The 22,093-nt window shown below is 37.9% G+C and overlaps 1 protein-coding gene across 3 annotated transcripts in view; it reads right to left on the reverse strand.

Moving 5' to 3' along the window:
- Nucleotides 1-21,463, reverse strand: part of DNAH11 (dynein axonemal heavy chain 11) — a 278,938-nt gene extending 257,475 nt beyond the window's left edge. For all 3 annotated transcript variants that reach the window (XM_081287176.1, XM_081287175.1, XM_081287177.1), the window contains exons 1-10: nucleotides 21,363-21,463; nucleotides 20,825-21,217; nucleotides 13,591-13,923; nucleotides 13,125-13,379; nucleotides 12,868-13,037; nucleotides 12,430-12,652; nucleotides 7,922-8,038; nucleotides 7,718-7,804; nucleotides 2,433-2,591; nucleotides 1,423-1,506 (exon numbers count right to left, since the gene is read on the reverse strand). In XM_081287176.1, coding sequence (XP_081143302.1) covers nucleotides 1,423-1,506; nucleotides 2,433-2,591; nucleotides 7,718-7,804; nucleotides 7,922-8,038; nucleotides 12,430-12,652; nucleotides 12,868-13,037; nucleotides 13,125-13,379; nucleotides 13,591-13,923; nucleotides 20,825-21,217; nucleotides 21,363-21,431 — 1,890 coding nt within the window. In that variant the 5' untranslated portion in view covers nucleotides 21,432-21,463. The remainder of the gene's footprint in view (nucleotides 1-1,422; nucleotides 1,507-2,432; nucleotides 2,592-7,717; nucleotides 7,805-7,921; nucleotides 8,039-12,429; nucleotides 12,653-12,867; nucleotides 13,038-13,124; nucleotides 13,380-13,590; nucleotides 13,924-20,824; nucleotides 21,218-21,362) is intronic.
- Between the last annotated feature and the right edge of the window lie 630 nt (nucleotides 21,464-22,093).

Consider the following 22,093-nt stretch of genomic DNA (forward strand, 5'->3'; position numbering starts at 1 on the left):
ATTGTTCAAGTGGTAGCCTTGAAATATGGTTATCCTTATCTTTTGCATGGAACTTAAATCTTCACTGATTTTGAGATGTGTCAAATAGGGACTTTGACAGTCAAGTCCTCTTGCATCATGGAATAACACCAGCAATTGTGAATAAGAAAACCCTCAACAAATCAACTGGATTTTAGTACAGAGCAAAGGACAATGCAATTGTCTAAAATAAAGATCTGCAGTTGAAAGTGGGGATTAAATTGTCACCGTGCTGAGATAACCAAGGGTACAGAATGAGGTACCATGATCCCCTAACAAACACAAAAGTAAAAACATTCTAAGTAGGGTCTTTGGTACTGGAATAATAGGGGAGAGCAAACTGGGCAGAACTGGTAGTGGCTGAGCACAAGACTAAGTAAGACTAAGTAAGTCATGGGGAAAAATATTCTGGGATGAGTAGAAAGAACAAGGCCCTCACCTTTTTTTTTTTTTTTTTTTAAAGCTGGGTTCTTGCTGAGCTGCCCAGGCTGATCATGAACTTCTGAGCTCAAAGAATCCTCCTGCTTCAGTCTCCTGAGTGAGTATCTGGGACTACAGGCAAATGCCACCACATATGCCAGGCCCTGCCTTTTTAAGTTGTTTTGTGAGGGAGGAGGGGGGGATACTGGGGATTGAACCCAGGAGCACTTTACCACAAAGCTACATTCTCAGCCCTTTTGATTTTTTTTTTTTTTATTTTGAGAGAGGGTCTTACTAAGTTGATGAGAGCCCAGCTTACTTGCTGAGGCTGACCTTAAATTTATAACCCTCCTGCCTCCCAGTTGCTGGGATTATAGTTGAGCACCACTGCACCAGGCCCCTTGCCATTTTTAACTTTATCCAAAGTTCTATGCTCTTCAGAGGGCATATGGTTATGGGAAGTATTAGGCCACTACAATCAAATAAGCTAAGTTTTGTAAATACTGAACCTCCCTGAGACACTAGACTAACCATGGCAAGGATGAGAATACTCCATGGAAATCTAGATGTGGCCTCCTCCTACTAGATGCCCCAAATTCCAGAACCAAAAGTTATCTTTTTTTCAGTTACAAAATGCACATGGTAACTAAGGAAGGAAATCAAGGACTTAATCCCCAAACTAACCCCTTATCCCTGATACTCTTAATCTTCCTCTCTGTTTAGACAACCATAGGAAGCTCATGATTATAGCTGTTTCTCATAAATTCATTACCCCTAATATGCTTTCATCAACTCATTCACAGAAAGGCAGGCTTGATTAGAAGTGCAACTGACTAAAAATGGAAAAAAAATACTATCTGATATCATTCTATTTGAAGTAAATAAGGACATGTAGCCCAGCACACCAGATTCTAGGTTAGGAAAGATGGAAGGAGGTGGTGCCGAGAAAGATAAATTGTTGTAATAGACAGTTATGGAACTTGCCTTGGCAAACCTTCTGAGCTCTACATCCATCTGTTCCACATTAATCTGTCTCCACTGGGTTTTAGTCCAATTATCAATGCTTCTCTGAAAATGCACAAGTAGATAAAAATGTCAACAACATTTGGTGAAAGCAAGTCTCCACAGCAAAATATATAAACTGATGATACACAGTGACTCTATCATCCAGTAGAAAGACGATTTTTTAAATATTAACTGCACTTGTCAAAACTTCCCTATCACCAAAACAAAAAAGCTGTCAGAACATGTCAAGCTTGAGGCTAAAACATTATGATATATTAATTTTTAGTAGCAATTATAAATTCCATATATGCACAGTCATTATCACTTAATCCTGTGTACTCTATATTGATAAGTATATTATTAAATAACAGGTTTCTATAATCCTACATGAAACAAAATCAGCTTTCACAAGAAAATCTTTATCCATTACAAAACAAAACTCTCATTAAGCTTTTATTGATCATATTTTCTATCTTAACATATTTCTATTTGGCTTGCAACTAACAAGAAAAATTTTTCAAGTACATTTTGCAATATGCCAAGTTCCCTAGAACTTAATTTTGTACTTAAGTTTTTAACTTAACCACACTCAAATTAACTTTGTTTTTAGTTAGTCTTTTTTATATGCACTCACATATAAAGCATGGTCTTATACATTAGTTTATATGCACAGGTGACTGTGTATATGTAACAAATACATTAATTTTTATTTATATTCTATATAATCCCCCCAAAGGATCTGAGTCACTTAGCTCATTACAAAGTTTCATCCTATACTAAAGACAAAAACAACTGACATTCAGAGAAACAGCTTCCACTATCAGAGATGCATGAACACTAATTCTCAGGGTGGGAGATAAAATCTAATGTGTACATATTTTAAAATGTGAAATCCAAACAAAATGATATAGACACTAACAATTGCACAAGTATACAAAAGAATTTTTGAAAGGGAAAAAAAAAGCATGCTTTGCAAAAGCACATCTTACTCTAACATAAATAATGACATCCCAGAGTCCCTTGAGCAATTTTATTTCTTTGCGACACTGCTTCATTTGTCTGTACTCTGGAAGAGCCACTTCAAACAGACGAGCAGAATCTTGCAACTGCACCATTTCTTCTTCTAAAGCCTCAAGCTCCTGATTTGCCTAAGGAGAAAAAACACACCTGCACACAAAGTGCTCAAGAGAGAGAAGCCACACTGTCCTGTAGCTCTGGTTACTTCACTATTTCAAACTTTGATATTGGCCAAATTCTATTGTTACAAAACTGTGTGCACACACAAACGAATATGTAATAAAACCCATCATTATGCACAACCATAATGCACCAATAATAAATGTGGAAAAAACTCTGATTTTTGAAAAGAAAATTCCAAAAATATTTTTGCAGTATTATTATTGGTAAAATGTAGAAAATTTTCAGCTAGCAGATTCACAGCTACTTAAAAAGTCAAAGTTAATAAGTGCAACAATGTTACCAATACTTTCCTTATACACATTTCAGCCAAATTTGCTATGGCATAGGATTTCAATGGAAACAATTGATTTTCATTGTACAGCTGGGGGCTCTGCTAGGGACTAAAAGGTTATGCTCTAGAAATTTCCATGTAAGAATAAATTAGCTTTATATAATCACTTAGTTAAAAATAAAAACTATGTTTTTAAAATTACCCTAAACATTATTAGGTAATATTAATGGCACTCAGGAGAATCATAAATAAAACACAGGAGCTTAAAAACACAACCCAATATAAAAATTTCTTCTTCTGATCAAACTCTCCAAGGTTCACCTACTTCCTCATCTATGTGGAAAAGTTTACATTTTTCCTCAAATATAAGCTGGCTCATTTTTTTTTTCTTACTCAATGAGTCATCTCTTAATTTTAGTTTTTTATTAACAAATTAATGTATTTTCATGGTGGAAGTTGGAGGTGCACAGAAGAACTTTTAAGGCAGAAAAGCCATTCCCGGAGTTGGTCTCTGGTTCTAGTGCCATTTCTGTGACTCTTGATTAAGTGTAGACATTCAACTTGGTTAGTAGTTTTGAAAGAAGGACTGGCTTTGTTTTTTACTTTACACTTCCTCTCATTCTCTTCTCAATCTTAAACAATTATATTACTTTGGTTCATTTTTAACTTTGAAAAATAATACTTTGCTGGGAAATGAGATTGATCAAATTATGCCATGTGTGCCAGGAGTGGTGGCACATGTCTATGATCCCAGAGGCTCAGGAGACCAAAGTAGGAGGATCACAAGTTCAAAGCCAGCCTCAACAACTTAGGGAAACTCTTTCTCCAAGTAAAATATTTAAAAAAGGGTGTCGCAGCTAGGGATATGGCTCAATGGTTAAGTGCTCCTGGGTTCAATCCCAGTTACAAAAAAAAAAAAATGTGTATAATGTGTATAATTATAATATGGTATAGTGAAACCCACTATCATGTATTATAATGCACCAATTTAAAAAAAACACTTAATCCTTTTGTGTACCATTAGCTTTTAACTCTTTAAATTGACAAAAACTTATGTATAACATATTTTAAAATATTTATACAGTGTGACATGACTCAATAAAGCTAATTAACATGTATTACCTCACATCTTTTGGTGGCAAGAGTGCTTAAAATCTACTTTTTAAAAGTGGATAACAATGTTTTCACACCATTCCAATGTTTATTAGATTTCCTACTGGATCTACTTTATTAGGAATTTTCAAAATATAATACACTGTTATTGACTACATTCACCAGGCTGTTCAATACATTAATGCCTTGGTATCGATTGGGACTGGTTTCAGAAACACCAGGAATGCCAAAGTCCACAGATGCTCAAGTCCCTCATATAAAATGGTGCAGTGTTTGCTTATAACCTACACGCATCCTCCCATATACTTTAAATGATTCCTAGACTAATTAAAATATCTAATATAAATAGCTATATTGTTTAGGTGACAAGAAAAAAAGTCTGTATTATTCAGTATAGATGCAATTTTTTTCCAAAATATTTTTCATTTGCAGTAGTTGAATCTGAAGATATAGAATGTGTAGCTATGGAGGGCTCACTGTACATCAGTCGAACTTATTTCTTCTAATTGAACTTTGGTATCCTTTAACCAAGCATACAAAGCTTCCGTTTCCCCAACCTCAATTCTGCCTATTAAAGTTTCAACTAGGAAAATGAAAATATAAGAACTCTGCTTTTGTTTTCACAAGCTATACCTTTACAAACAAGAAATGGAATTTTTAAATTTTTTTTTACAAATATTATGAAAAATTTCATGCACATAAAAAGATGTGTGTGTATGTTTATATGGGTCCCATCCAGTTTAGGAAATGTTACTGTCTCAGCCTCCCGAGTTTCTGGGATTGTAGTCAATCCAAATTTTCTGATTTTTCTCTTTCCTGTTGCTAATTAAACCACTAAAACCTAAATTTTTGTCTCCTGATTTTCACTACATATGTAGGTATTACAAAGTGCTAAAAAGTTAAAGGTTTTGATATTATATAGCTTTATTCTTCCAAAGACATGTCAATTTTTTTTTTCTGTTTTTGGTACTGAGAATTTTAACCTCTGACCCACATCCCCAGCTCTTTATATATTTTGAGACAGGATCTTACTAAGTTGCACAGGGTGCACTAAGTTGCTGATTTTGAACTCATGTCCTCCTGTATCAGTCTGAGCCACTTGAATTACAGCATGAGCCACCACATCCAGCTGTTCAATTAATATTTTTGAGGAACACCTATGTATTCATGATGATGGGAGTGAAGATCACTAATTTCTAGTGCGGTATAATACTATAACATGCAAAAATATTTATTCTACTTATAATGGTTGTTTAGGCTTCTATTTCACTAGTGGTAGTAGGATTTTTCACAGTCCCTGGTGTATAAAGTTTGATGAATAGTTTGTTATCTTTTAATGGGTTTAAAATGTCTTCCAAGAGCCTCTATCATGAATGAAAGTTGAATGATATTCAAAGAGTTTGGCACTTCTTGAGACAATAACTTGATTTTCTCTTCAAAACGTATAATCACATTAGTTGATTTTCTAATGTTAAGTTTTCTTAGAATGAACTTAAGTTAGTATAATTTGATTGTTTTGTTTAGAATATGTACACAAGACTGATCTACAATTTTTCCTTTCTCATTCCTTTTATGAAAATTACAGATGCTTCATAGAATAGCTTCTGAGTATTTATTCTTCTGGTTTGTGGAATCACATGAAGGAGAAGTGGTTCTTCAAAACTTCCTAGAATTCTACAATTTTTGTTGGAAGATTTTTTTTTTGAACCATTGGTTGTTTTTCTTGTTTTACTACTGGTTAATTTTTAGTAATTTTATGACAATTCAGAATCATTACTTGAGATAATTTTAATAAATTATTTCAAAAATTATGTTCACTTTATATTCAGTTTTAATTATGCTCCATGAATTTTTGAATTTCTGCTCTTTCTATATGCTATCAGTCCCTATTTTATCCTAGAGACTATTATTTCTTTTTCCTACTTTGCTCAGTCCACAAGGGGTTTGCCAATATAATTAGACTTTTCTGATAATGACGTTTGGCTTTCTTGATTCTTTTCTGGAGGTACTTGCACTAGAAATTATTTTAGTGATAAATTTAAATTTTGTTTATCCAAAGTATACTTATTTTTCTTATTATTGAAATATACTTTCATTTGGCAGAATTTGAAAGCTACCATCCAGTGCCTTTCAGTTTCCATTGTTCCTGATGAGAGGTATACTATCAACACAATCATTTCTGACAGGTGACCTATCTTTTCTATCTGGCTTCTTTCATAATCTTATCTTTGCCTTTGATAACAATCTCATGCATTTGGTGGAGTCTAATTAGATAAATATTAGACATGCATACTGAACAATCACACCAAGAAAATGACTTGAAGAAAAAGATGTTCCAGTCCTAGTATATTTAAAGTATCCTTCTATATATTCTGTACCTATAAGGATAAGCATCTCTGACTTTTAAACAGGTAACTTTATGCTGTTGTGGTATAGAAAAGAAATGGTAAGATTCAATTCACTGTTATAAATATTTACATATAGCACTTTTGTTAATCAAGTAAAAAATAATTCCTCATCCACAATCTGTTCAGACCATCTACAATCCAGATACAATCTTAACAACAACAAAACTTTATTATCACATTCTAACTTCTTCCCTTTCAATGACCATAGGAACCAATTTTCTTCAGCCAAGTAAAAAAGACCTTATGCTATAGAATGGTGTTTTCTGAGTTAAAAGCAATTAAATTAAAATCAAAATTTGGAAAGAGATAACAATTGTGTCAACCAGGACACCAGTCTAAGGGGACAGACTAGCTCCAGCATTAGGTCAAACAGGGCGACAAACAGAATGGAGAATTCAGAGTCCCAGCTCCTCCTTCTAAACCTAAGTTCTTTCCTCATTTGGACCACTAGGATATGTTTTTAGAAGAAAAGAACAGTGTAATTGCTCAATGAAAGTTTAAAATGCCTTTCTAAGCCTTCTATGAATTATTCACCATTCTAGATTAGTTGCCCACTGTATTCATTCTTAGTCTAGATATAATATTCAACAATATTCATGTTCAAAGTCATGAATACATATGAACTTTCCCATGCTTGAAAGTTACTTAACAAAAGTATGACATGTGGGGCTGGGGTTGTAGCTCAGAAGTAGAGTGCTTGCCCAGCATGTGTGGAGCACTGGGTTCGATCCTCAGCACCACATAAAAATAAATAAATAAAATAAAGGTTTATAGACAACTAAATTTTTTTTTTAAAGTATCACATGTGAAGTAATATGATGACTAGAATTTGATGTTTTTTATTTAGAAAGCAAGAATTTTAATCCTATGTTAGTCATTTGGTAACTCTGTAATCTCCAACAAGTTACTTAATTATAACACTTGATTCTTTATCTGAAATTGGAAAAGTAATAGAAGCTATATCAGAAATGCTGTGAGAACTAAAATGTAATATGAAGTGAAATATGTTTAAGAAAATTCTTGACATGTAATAAGTACTCAAAAGAAGTAGCAGTAGTTTTCACTTTCACTAATGATTATTTTGATGATGGTGGTGGTTTTAGGAGACATGATTTAAAACATAATTTGCTCGGGTAAATCTGTTTACCACTGGGTTTTAAACAGTCCTCAATTTCTATAACTAATATCAAAGATAAGGCAAAACATAGCAGTATCTCAGTGTCTAAACATATCTTGTAAGTAGCTCGTACAATGCATAAAAGACATTTGAGATCTATATTACCTGATCGAGCACTGTGTATGGATTTTCGGCATTAAAGCCAAGAGGGGCGTAGCTTTGGAATCTCTCTCTGAACTCTGCCTGCTTTTCCTGATCAGAACCAAAAACAACAACAACAACAACAAAAGTGATTCTCAAGTAGCTTCAATTATCCTTGGAAAGTCTTTCTTAGAAAAAAAGCAAACAAAACTTTGGTAATTATCTTACATCAAACAAAATACATTTCTTCCGTATCAGAGTGACCTCTGCATTTTGGAGAGGTGAGACTTCATGTCTGACTGTTGCTGCAATCTTTTTGGTTATTTGCCATCTTTCAGGTAATTCCTACAAAAACAAAGGTGTGGAAGGGGAATTTACTTCAATTCCTAAAAACAATTTAACCCTATAGGATTAAGTAATTTTAATTTTTTTACTCTAACCCAGGAAATCTTTTCATTCTTTCATATAGGGTTTACAAGAAAAAAAAAAGTAGAGAAAAAGAAAAGAAAAAAAAAAAATAAAGAGAAAGAAAGCGGCTAAAAGCCCCAGAGCCAGGGATAAAGTGCAGGCCGATCCACTGCCATGTCTGGGTTTGTATCTTCCAAGCATGTGCCAAAGTTGTTCTCATCTCAGAATCAGTGGAAATCTTTTCAAAATAAAGACAAATCCTCAAATTGTTTTGCTGTTATGGGAATAAAATCAAAGTGCTCTGGAAATTACTTTGCTAATCTCTAACAACTAGAAATGGAAGCCAGCCACATTTAGCAATTTAGCAAACAAAAAAGATGCTTTCAATCTGGCAGGGCAAAGATGGCAATGTGAATTAATGTCAGCTTCTACTTTCCTCTGCCTCCCAAGGCTCTGCAAGTACTCTTTTCTTGAGGAAGAGTTTTACTGTTGAAGTTGGTTTACTTTCAATGACTAGGAATTTTGAAGGAGAAGAGACAAAAAGGAAGGTCCATTCCTATTTAAATTTGAACAAAAGCAATAAATAGATACCAATTCAACTCTGCTCTCCCTGTCTATAATGCAAATAGGTCAAAAACAAGTTATTTTTTTTAAAGAGCCGGGTGCATAATTAGCACTGAAAAGCATTCCTTGTTGTCTAGACTAACAAAATATTGTTTCTCTAGGTCATCTCCCAGGACAATGAACTGGTTTGGTCATAGAAAAACAAAGTTATGGATGTGTCCCATAGTGATGGGGTGGGGGTCAACAACTACTTCTTTCCCTGAACTGCAAAACTCAAAGGTCCTACAGACTATTTTGTAATCTTCAATAAATATTGGATGAATGATTCAGTAACTGCCACTTATGAAGAGTGCACTAAGTATAAATAGTTTTGTGTTGTGGAGAGGGTGCTTCAAAAGAAAAATACATTCTTTGACTTAAACTGTTACATAATCTGAGCAAGACGCACACACAGTAACTATTCTACAGCGCAGAATACGTTAACTTCCACTAGGAGACCAACAGGTAGTGGCATCAGTACAATTAGGAGACGATATGGTGCCATGACAGGAATACCAAACTAACTCAAGAGACCAGCACTGAAGCCACTGCCTTTTCACCTTGTGTTTCCTCTCAGCAAACCCTGCATCCTCAGCTATGCAGACTCGCATTTTCCATTTCCAATTCCACTCCATGGAACCTAAATATCCTGTGGAGTCCCTTCAAAAGCCTTGGCTAAGAAGCGAAGGAGAAGTCACATCAGGAGGCTCAGGACCCTTAGCCTTCCTCCAACACAGCAGATTTGCTTTATGTTTGGGGATTCCAAAGTAGATTTCACCTGATGGAAATAAATTTTCTTAAAAATTAAAAGATCAGATATCTCCAAAGTCTAACTTATAACCATCCAATCAAGGAGGTGATGTTGAATCTGAGGCTCAAAGAAATAATTGATTTCAAGAGGCAGAGATTATGTGAGATCCTTTGAGGTATAACCACCAAAGCAGGATGGAGATAAAGTGGGCTCTGTGGGAGCAGGAGGACTCAGAGGCCAGGGACAGTGGATTAAGAAGCAACAAGTGTAATGTTTTGAACAACCAACAATAAAATAATTAAAAAAAAAAAAAGAAGCAACAAGAACTGAATTAAAATGGGAATCACAGGAATGGAAAGGGGGCAACAGACTGAAAAGAGGCTGCGCCCACAGACCACATGGTTGGGGGTAAATGTTCATTTTTTTAAAATTTGTATATGCCTGTAGAATACTTTACAATTCTCATTGCACATACAGAGCACAATTTTTCATATCTCTGGTTGTATATCAAGCATATTCATAGAAATTTGTATCTTCATACAAGTACTTTGTATAATGATGTTCATCACATTCTACTCCAATTCTAACCCCATGCCCCCTCCCTTTCCCTCCAACCCCTCTATCCTATCTAGAGTTTATCTATTCCTCCCATGCTCCCCTTCCCTACCCTACTATGAATCAGCCTCCTTATCAGAGAAAACTAAATGTTCATTCTTGACTTTGAGGAGATAATGCTTAAATTTCACATCTAAGGCTTTTTTCTTTAAAGCACAGAATTAGGCATAGATAAGTCTTTGAAAAAATACAATGATACCCATGATAATGATGGAGAAACAAAATAACTGTTACAATTTGCTTTAACTAAAGTAAAATCGGGGCCCTGTTACTCTCCATGTACAAATTTAATCACATTATTCTTCCTTACCAGCCTACATTACTTGCATACAGCTATACTTATACCTTGAAGTGTCCTGCTTCCTAATTACTGAGAAGTCTAATATGTTTAATACTACCAGAACCTAGAGAAGTGAGCCAAATTTTATAATACAAATTCTGGAGGCCATGGCTAAAATCCCTCACTTCCATGACTTATTTTATGACTGGATTCTGTATGAATTATCTCAAGGTCCAAGACCTGACTCAAAGAATATCCAAATCTTTCTTCAAAGAAGAAATATTTATAGTTGGTGCTACTCTGTCATCTCTCAGTCATGTGAAGTATCTACCTGTCCACAACTTCTCCTCTCACTCCATGTCATAACAGGACTATCTGCACTAAGGATAGTTTCATGCTCGAGTAAAATTTAATAATTCATACATAGTAATTCTCTATAATCAAGAGAGCACTTATAAATATACTGTTGCATTTAATCCTCACAACACAGAATGAGGGATATGAAACAGCCCAGCTGCTGTGAAAATCAGTTTGGCAGTTCCTCAAAAAGTTAAACCACCATAAGACCCAGCAATTCTGTCCTGAAGTATACACCAAAAAGAATTGAAAACAGGTACTCAAGCAAACACTTAAGCACCAATGTTCAGAGCAGCATTTGTTACAATTGCAAAAAGATGGAAACAACCCAAATGTCCATCAACAGATAATTGGGTATGTAAACTGAATTATAAGCAAACAATAGAATATCATCCAGCTATAAAAAGGAATGAATATCAGTATATGCTACAAGGTAAACGAACTTTGAAAACATTACATCAGTAAAAAGAAGCAAACACAATAGATCACGTGTTATATAATTCAATTTGTCGCAAATGTCCAGAGTAAGTAAATCCATGGACACAGAACAAGACTGGCCAAGGGAAGAGGAGGGGAATAGGGAGCAACAACTAATGGATACAGAGTGACAACTAACAGATACAGAGTGACAACTAATAGATACAGAGTGACAACTAATGGATACAGAGTTTCTTTTTGGGGTGAAAAAAATATTTTGTAACTAGATACAAGTAGTGGTTGTACAACATTAGGAACATACTAAATGCCACTGGTTGTATACTTTAACATGTTGCTCTTGAGTGGATTTCATCTCAATAAAAAACAAAACAAAGTGAGAAATTAGTATAGTATAGACAAACCAAAACATTTAATGAATCACAAGGAATAGTCTACCAAATAGGAAGCATGCTCTGTGATGTTAACTGCTGTGTCCAGGCAAGCCGGTGAGATGGACTAGTACGTTCTTAAAAACAAATATCAATCTTATTTTGTGCTCTGATAACTAAATAGGCTGAGCTAGAATCCAATGAAAGCTTTTTGATTTATGTGTCCACTTGATCACATTTGCAAGGTTAAATATAAGCCCAGCCTGGAAGTCCCCTCCACCCCCACCATCCACAGAACTTCAATGTGGGCAGGAGAACAGAGCCTCAATTGTGAGATTTTTGTTCACGATTTCAATTATAATTAAAAAGACTTTGTTCATCATTTGGCACCAGAAGCCACTGAATCTTTCCAGAGCACAGAAAATATGAGGATAGCATAGAAATCTGTCTGGGAAACAGTGATTTCTCCATCCAAACCAGGCTTTATTTATTTATTTATTCTTTACTAGCATGTCCACGAAATGTTTCCAGGCCTAGAACACTTCTGAGCTGACAGGTAGTTTTGAATGAGGAAGACTGTGGGTCTATTTCACATGTGTGAATCATGGTGAACCTGGGACTCCCAAGAACAACTGAGAGGCTCTCTCCAACCCAAATGCCTTCCATCAGTGAGGCACAGGGACATAGTGAGTCTTCTGCCTTGAAACACTGATAGCTAAGTGTTGGATGACTTCACTGCCTGTGTGACCTTCAAAAAGTTCATGTCTCAGCTTCAGATTTCTAACCTAAAAAAGACAACCACCTAAAAAAAATAATAGTATGAACTGTTACAAGGATGTCACAGGGCGCACGTGAAGCACTGGTGGCAAGAGATGCTCCATGTAGGTACCTGTGAGTATTTAGCCTCCACACTCACCTCCAGCTGAACATAGACTTGTTCTGGCATCTTCTGGCCATAGCTTTCCAGGAGTGTGATGGTTTCTTTCAGAGGTTCGAAGAGTTCATCAGTGGCTCTCTGCCGGCTTCTTACAGCCAGAAGGTGGCCCATGATGTCAACTAACCCCTCGTGATCGCCTTCACTCAGTTGTCTCTGAAGTCCGCCATCTGTCACCTTCATGAATCCTTGCAGCTCATTCAGACTATTAAATACATACACAAAAATTCATTAAAACATTTAGCAGCATAAGACTTTTAATTGGATCTTATTTTCATTGTGCACTTGATTAAACATTACTCATTATTTCTATTATGAGATCAGCAGTATCAATGGTCTTAAAATCAATCTCAATTAGAAAGCAGTCAACCAAGAAAAAAAAAATTGGTATAACTTCAACTATCAAAATATAAAGGCTACCTGTCAATGACAAATCTCAAAAGATGCTCCTGAAACATCCAGCTCCACTTCTTAATCACATTTAGTAAGCTCACTTTGAAAGGTCTCATGTCCACCTTGAACCAACTATTAAACACTCTGAAGTCATCAAACTTGCTCATCTGAACATACAAAGCTTCATAAATATCAATCTACAGATAAGAAAAAACCAAAAATAACTACAACAGCTCCATTAGAAAGCCAATTAACTACAACATAAGCTAGGGGGTTTCTCTTGCCTGTTCTTTGAATTGTTCAAGAGTTGGTGGTTGTTCGGGGATTTCTTCACTGGCATGAGCATCCATTTCCTCGGTTACTGCAGTATGGCCATATTGGAGAAAATGCTTCATAAACTCGGCTCGGTCATCCACCCAGAGGTATGCATAGGTCTCCAGGGAGTTTCTGAAATCCAAGACTTTGCTGATGACATCTGCCACTCTATTCATTATCTCCCGCCTGACCTCCGCCAGGCCTAACATATTATCCATATCATTCTAAAGGAGAAGAAAAACCAAGCACAGAGTCAAGTGAACCTTGATGCCAATTATGTGCAATACAACATAGCAGAGGTAATTTTTCAAAGGGATAGTAGATTTCAATCTAAAAAATTAAGCAAGTTTTACCAACTTCTTTCCTTGTGATTCCCACTACCCTAGTTTATTTCTGAACCATTAATGGAAAAAGCTAAGACCCACTTTCAAATACCTGATAATTGGTGATTTCCAGATGTGCTGCTACTCTCTCCATCTGGGCAGACATTCTAAAACTGTTGCACAGCATTTCTTCTACGAGATCATAGAAGCCATCCCCAGCCTCTCTCTCCAAAGAAGGTTTAAACACAATCTCAGGGGGTGTTAAGATCATTTGTACTTGGAAAAACGGTGCAGGTTTTGGTTGTTTCTCGGTATTTGTCAGAAAGAAGTCTAAGTCACACATTATTGCCTGGAAAAAGCCTTCCACCACCATGTCATCGATGAATTCTACATAGATTTTCCAGGGATCCAGAGAAGGATCGACTTTGAAGAGCTTCCTGTTTTCCTAGCAACAGACAAGCATTAATAGATGACTATTAACAATAATGAAAATAAAGATAAAAGCTTTCTGTTTAAGTGGCTTTTTAAGGAAAGGAGTGCATTTCACAGGAAAATCCAAACACTGGGTTGCAGACGTTAAGCCAGATGGCAAAGACCCGAGCAGGATTTTATGACACTGAGTTCAAGTACTATATGTACATTCAAAAGTCATTCTTTAAAGAAAAAAAAAAATCAACGTGAAGATTGCTATCTTCAGATACAGACAGGAAACACACAAGTTTCCCAGTGAATGCTACAAGTATTGGATCTGGGCTCTAGTTCCCACTGTGTCCCTAATTCAACATGGGCCTGGATGTGGCCTTGCCTGAAAGGAAATGGTTTCTCATACTGGTCCCTCTAAGAAGGCTCTTCTGGGATATCTGAAGATAAGTCAGGGAAGGGCTGGGCCCATTCTTTTTATTTTTCTTTAATATCTTTGTTTATTTATTTATTTTTTATGTGGTGCTGGGGATTGAACCCAGTGCCTCACGCATGTGAGGCAAGTGCTCAACCACTGAGCTACAGCTCCAGCCCTGAGCCTATTCTTGAAGACTCACAGCATCCCTATTATTTGAAGTCCATGGAATTTGGTTTAGTGCAATCATAGCCAAACTTTATTCAAACACAGAGAATATGTCCTTTTTTTTCCAAAGTATCTATGTGCAACTCAGCTTGGGAAATGCTGGACTGGAAAGTCTCAGCTCCTTGTGGGCTTCCAAAATGTGGCCTTCTTTCACCCCTGCATTTCCAGAGAGTGTGGGCAAAATAATGGATGGGCCAGTGAAGCAAAATAGGACCAGAAGACAGAGAGGTAGCTAAGGACAGCTGCGATTGGGCATGTCATGAGCTAGGCCTAGAGGCAACCGTGTGAAAAGGTCAGGTGGGTGAGAAGGCTGATTCCAGAGAAACTATCTTCGTGGCAAAGTCTGCCTAGTTTACACAGGACAGACAGCAGTTGCCAAAGCAGAAACTGGAGCACAGAGAAAAAAATGATACTGGAACAAGAGCTGATTGTGAGGTAAACTATACTCTCTGCCATCTTTGATTATCTTTATTGTGGCTACATGACCCAGGATATAAGGTGTATGCTCTGTGCAAGAATCACAATGATAGAGGCGAATCCAATTCCTGATAAGGCAGTGCAGGAAAGAGAATCCTAGGGGTGTGTTGCCCCAAATTTAAGATCTACTACCCTTGAGGATGCTGTATATGTGACTCACACTCCTGCAGTTGCACAGTACACATCTTGAGAAGCTATACATAGCAGCCCAGTTCCTTAGTAGGCAGTAGAAAGAAAAGGCATAGATCTTAGAGCAAAAGATAAGAAAGAAACAATCCCTCAAAAGCACCGTGTTCAGTCTCACTCATTCTGAAGATAGGAACACAGACCTATAACACACTGTCACTCTGGTAGAAAAGAAGTTAGCAGCTGAGCTAGGACTAAAAACCAGTCCTCAGGGTAGGCCTCTTGTGACACATCACACATGCCTTTTCATACCTAGAGAGATGGTTTACATCACTGGTGGCATTTACAGGAAATGTATTTTCACATATTAGGGTAAAAGGAAAAGAAAGAAGAAAGAGGAAAGTCACCAAATGGTCACTTAGGTCCCTTCCAGACCACTCTTCCAAGATTCTGCCCTTTCTTTTCTCTCTGCACCTGGAAAGATTTTTGTCTTTCTCCAAATGAAATCAGGGACATCACACAAGCCAGAGGATATAGCACAAAGAGTCTGAGCCAGCCACCTCCGCACTGTCCTGCTGTTTCCCAGCCCCAGTCCTCACCAGCGCCCCAGCACTGGCTTCAGTCACACGCTGACAAGTCAAGGGTGCAGGGTGGGGCCTCTCAAAGGACATAATGTATGGGAACGAACATTGAATTTCTGTTGGAAGTTGCCTTATATTCCCCGAAATCATAAACTCTCCCCAGTTCTGTGAATGGGGATGGTGATTTCAAAGCTGCTTGGTTTTTGACTTAAAGAAAAAGGAGAACCCATTTATTAGTTTCTAAATTCCAACTTCATTCTCTGAACAGGCTCTGCAAAACCTTGTCTTACGTTTCCAGTCATGTCTTGTGTGGGCCATACTTTCAATGCATTTAAATGGGGATTGAAAGTCTTAATGGTTTAAAACCCCTACACTACAGTTAGGAGAGTACTTTAAAACAATTATTATATAGAATATATAACAGAAATTGTAATCCATTATCTGTCCTCCATGAGACAAATTCTCATGTATAAACAGTTTATAGGACTGACCTAAAAATCACATAATGATTCATAGCAACCCAAGGAATGACTGGAATACTCAATGGCAGGGCTTAATTATGACACTGCTAAGAAAAAAACAATTTCCAGATATATACCTTCTTCACATGTTAGGACACCCCATAATCCTCTGATGGCCACTCAGGCCTTGGAGTACCAGAGGGAATGGGACCTCACCTACTCTTTGATTGTAGACTTCCAGTCCCCAGATTATGATGGAATAAATTTCTGTCATTTTAAAAGCCCCATTTGTGTTGCTTTGTTTTAGCAGCTGCAGGATGCTAATACAGACCGTGATCAGAGATGGCAGAGACAAAGTCTGTCCTGGCAAGCTGTCAAGAGTGTGAACAATCAGAACTTAGATGTTTCAGACAAACTTGGAATTTGATACATATATGCACCATAGACATCAAGTGTACCCCATCTTACCGTGTGGTAAGAAAATCTACAAAACGCTTCTTTCACTTAGCTTCCTGGATGCCATCCTCCTGATTCTCCTCTGCTGTGTGTCCCACTGCCCCTTTCCTGCACTTCTGGCAGCCCCTAATCCAGTCTCTCAAAGGGAGCACAGTGCCCTGGCCAACTGTCCTCCATTTTCTTCCATGACTTAGCTACGCTCATGTTCTCAGTGATCTCTTCTACTGGCTTAACTCTCATAGCCAGCCACTCCTCTTTCATTTGTATTTCCAGAGTGGACCTCTACCCCAACTCCAGCCTCGTAAATCTAATTACATGACCAGCTCTTCTGCTTGATGGAGGGGCACCCAAACTCGTATGTAAAACTGAAATCCTGATCTCCCTACCCAGCTCCTCTCATAGCCTTTCCTCTCTGAATACACTGCAACTTCCGCTTGATCAGAAATGGAACCTTCGATGTCTCTTTCTTTACCTTCCACTTCCATCTTGTTAGGATATTGTTCCACTTCATACAAAATATCTCCAGAATTCAGCTGCTTCTCACATTTCCACTGCTACTACCCTGGTCCAGGCACTGTCATCTGTTACGATGGGTATGAATGTTGTGTCCTCCCAAATTCATATGCTGAAATCCTAGACCCCAACGTGGTAGAAATAGGAGATGGGGCTGGGGAAGTGACTAGGTCACAAGGGCAGAGCCTTCATGAAAAGGAATTAAGTGCTTTTATAAGACAGGCTTGAGGTCACAGTGAGAAAATGGCAGTTTACATTCTGGAGGGGGGCTCTCCCCAGAAGCTGACCAGGCTGGCACCTGGATCTCCAGAACTGGGAGAAATACACATCTATTGTTTTCAAGCTGCCCAGTTTAAGGTCTTTTGTTATAGCAGCTCCGTTACACTAGGATAGCTAAATTATAGCTAGAGCAACCTACTAGGTCTCACCATTTCTTCCCTCACGTCCCTACAGTCTCAACATAACAACCAGAAAGCCTGTGGAAACCAAAGTCACATTGTATTTACTCCTCTTCTGAAATGTATCAGGGGCACAAGATAAAGACCAGATTCTGCCTTACCTGATCACCCTCTACTTTGCTCCCTCTGTTCCCACTACTCTCACCTCCCTGGTCTACCTTCAGCCTGGCCAAGGAGCTCCTGCCAAGCAGCCATCGCCTTTGCCTTAACACTCTGCTCAAATGCTCACCTGGCTGACTCGACAGCCTTCAAGTCTTTGTCAAAGCCTTACCTTCTCATGGCAGTCTACCCTGATCCTGTTTAAAATGCACCCTGGACTCCACACTCCAGAATTCCCTTGCCCTGCTCAAACTTTATCTTTTAATCTACAGCACTTGCTGCTTCTCATCATCTCTCGTCTTTTCTAATCTGGATTCCATTCTCTCTCTTCCATCACTAGACTTTCATCTCCATGAAAGCAAGGATCTTTGTCAGTTCTGTTCACTGATATATCTCAGAAACCAAGAATGTTGCTGGGTACACAGGAGGCGCACAGCAAATATGTCTTGAATGCGTGAATGACAGGCTGCTAAAGATGTGTTAGATGATGGATGGGTCACACAATTTCCAGCAGGGACACTATAATCCATTGTTTTCCAGCTGAGAGGTAGCCTAGAGACAAGGACCTTCACTTCCTACATGGAAAAATTTAAGCCCTGTTTCTAGAAGACACAAGAATGAAAACTCTGGCTTCCAGCTTTTGGAAGGGCACTTTCATCACACTGATGGCTACAGGATAGAGAAGCCAAGGGAAAAGGTTCACCTACTCTGCTCAAGGACAATGACTGTTTTTAAGGACTATGCCTATTTAGATTCTATATAACAAGATGCTTTGGAGAAATAAAGAATACACTTTTATTTTTGTCCCTTTTTCTTAAGAAATAAGAACAATAAGAATTCAACTTACCCACATTCCCATTTCCAGCTCTGCCCACCTATAAGACATGTGCCTATTGAATACCTGACTACAAATAAATGCTCCATGCTTCTACCTAAAGCCAACATCTATATGTATTTGTTAGATTACATTCCCACAATGATGTACCAAGAATGTTTCTATTCATCCCAATTGACATAGGAACATCAGCTAATATTAAAAACGAAATTCTAACCCTGACATACATGTCCTAGGTACCACCCAGTTTTTAGTATGCCCCACAACAATCTGTTAAGAGTTCACTGGATGTGTTTATTCCCATTTCTCCCATTCCCTCTTTAGTCTACTCTAATCAGGCTTCCACTCTGCCACTCCACCAAGTCAAGGTCATCAGTAACTTCCAATCTGCCCCATCTGACACTCAACCTCTGCCCTATTTTTGGATCCTAAGCTGGGATGGGACAGAGCTGAACTCTTCCCCTTCCAAATGTAATTTCCAGGCTACCATTCTATATTTGGAAGGATCTTCCTCATCCTTCTGACCTCAGGGAGTCCATTAAGGCTAGCCCTTGGACCTCTATTCCATTGACAATCTCCTGGGTAACCTCATCTAACTCCATGTCTTAAATATCATATATATGCTCACAATTCTTAATTCTGGGTTACTCATCTAGGCTCGGTCCTTGAACACAACATACATTGGCAACATCAGCCAACTCAAAATCTCTGCTGGGGCACACATCTTTGACATATCCAAAGCCCAGTCCTGTTTCTTCCTACAAAACATGCTCCACCAGTCTTCCCCATAGCATCATGAGAAAGTTCATTTGCCCAGCTACTCAGAACAAAAACACTGAAGTCATCCTTGATCTCTCTCTTCTCCTACTCAATGACTCATCCTTGATTTCTCTCTTCTCCCACCCCGATCCAAAGTATCTTATTCCTCACCTGGATTATAAGAGTAAGCTCCTAATTGTCTGTCTGCACTTCCTTGCTCACCTTTGGCTTACAGACAAGCCTCTGAACAAGAAAATCTGGCAGCTGTTTCTTCTAGACTAAAATCCAAAATCCTCGGAATGGCCTGCCACACACTTGGGGTATGCTCTTAGCTCCATGAAATGTCATCCCCTACTACCATTTCCCCCCCACCCCCGCCCCTGACACACACACACACACACATTCTGCTTTGGTCATGCTGGCTCTCAAACTGATCCTTGGACCGGATAGGTTGCTCCATCTAAAAGGTTCCTGCACTTTCACTACTAGAACCCCGTTTTCCTGATACCCAATACACTTCACCCCTTTTTGGTTTCCTACAGCCCATCATTTCTGCTTTATTTGTCATCACTGTTCCTATTACAACTGACATGTTTGTTATGCACTCGTTATTTTCTCTTGCTATTTCTCAATTAGAGTGTAAATTCCATGAGACAGGGGCTGGGTTTTGTTTGTTACTGTGCCCCCACCCCCTACCTTATTTTGGTAAAATAGTGCCTGCTACACACCTGTAATCCTAGCAGCTTGGGAGGTTGAGGCAGGAGGATTGTGAGTTTAAAGGAGGCCTCAGCAATTTAGTGAGGCCTTGTTTTAAAATAAAATATAAAAAGGGCTGGGAATGTGGCTCAGTGGTTAATTGCTCCTGGGTTCAATCCCCAGTACCAAAAAGAAAAATAGCATCTGTTACTATTTTAAAACTCAAATATCTGTTAAAAGGACAGTAATTCTGCTGCCTTTGTTAGATGGCTCAGAGGGTTACAGGAGATGATATAAACAAGGTTTCTGACACCTAAGAGGTGTTCCACACTGGTGGCAACTATTAATAGCAACCAGAAATGCAGGTGCAATCCTGTCAAAGATAAGGATTCCACCTCCAACCTTTCTGTTTGATCAACACATCTCACATTCTAATCTCTTCCCTCAGGAATATGAGTAGTGAGGACTACAGAAATCACAGACAAGCCACAGAAATTCTTCCACTGTAACTGTTTCACATGGCCATTCATAAAGCTCCTTCAGGCTCAATAAAAGCATCCTACACAGGGCCTGCTAATATAATCCCAGCAACTCTGAAGACTGAGGCAGGAGGATTGCAACTTAGTAAGACTCTGTCTCAAAAGTTGAAAAAAGGGCTAGGGATGTAGCTCAATGGTAAAATGCCCTGGATTCAATCCCCAGTGTCAGGAAAAAGAAAAAAAAAGGAAAAAGAAGTCTATATTATCAGGTTAAGTATATTTGCTCTTCTCTAAAGTAATTGAAAAAAAAATCAGTAACTTTTGAAACTTTCAAAGCAATTACCTCTACCAAGTTGTGTATCTTGCAGCCATCTTCTTGGATTAACTTGTATTTTTTAGCAAACAGATCGCCCTTGTCCTCCAAAGTCAAGGCAGCCTCTCTTCTGTGCTCCTTCCTGGGCAGCAGCGGACACTCGGCCCAGGCCCTCATCATCTGCTGTATCACCTGCAGGTTGTTCTGTGTGTGTTCAACCCTGCGCTCCAGCTCCGCAGTGGCTGCCTGCACCTTCTCCATGTAGCTCCAGCAGTCATGCTGCCATGTCAGCCACGTCACGGCCGCCTCCAGTTGCTCATCAATAGCTCCCAGCTCTTCTTCAATCAGAGGGTACTCAACTTCTAGAAGAGTCTGCTTCAGCTTATTATACCCTTGTACAAGAAGTTCAAGGTTTCCAATGTACTGAATAAAGAATACCCAAAACAAAAAAGGTCAAATATGTTCACTCTTTTCTCTCCTTGAAGCATCAAAATGTCTTAGGTATAGATGCTAATAATCAAAATTACTTTCAATTAAGAAAAATGACCTATTGCCCCCAAACACAAACCTTTAAAATAGTGTTCCTTTTTTGGAAGATGGCAAGCGCTGAATCTGGTATATCCAATTTCTTCATCATCAAAAGGTATTTCACCTCTCTCAACACAGCTACCAGCTATTCAAACATCGGCAAGGATTATTGCATATTTTAAGAATATCATTCTATTTCAACACAAGTTTGACTTGAAGTACTTAAAATTTTATCCAATGGTTATTGCATTTCCAAATCATCAAGATGGAATTTTGTTTCATGTTTTTTAAAACCAAAAAATCATGCATTCCATAACCTAGTAGAGGATTACAGCCTCTACCGTGTTTATAACACATACCAGTTTTTTTTTTAAAGTTAAAACTTCATCATGAAAGTTAAGATATGGGGAATCCACATGCCATACAAAATGGCCTGTCATGCTTTTGGTGGACAGTGGAATATTTTGTCATAATTTCTTTCAGAGGGAAAATATTTTGTATATTTTGGGTAAGTCTATGGTAATTCACGCTATCCCTAAAACACTTCAAGAAACCTGTCTCTGTAAGCTATTTTATGAAATCTCAAAGTAGAAATAATCCTCTGTCCTCTAGATCAAATACCGAGTTCTGAGTTTCATTCATAAAATAAAAGTAAAGCTACTTTAAAAAAATTATTTGTTCTTTTCAGTTATCATGACAGTAGGATGTATTTTGACATATCATACGTAATGTACAACCACAAGAATGTTTTCTTATGTGAACATAGGAAAG

Source organism: Spermophilus citellus (genome assembly GCF_964194105.1).
Source record: "Spermophilus citellus genome assembly, chromosome: 3".
NCBI lineage: Eukaryota > Metazoa > Chordata > Mammalia > Rodentia > Sciuridae > Spermophilus > Spermophilus citellus.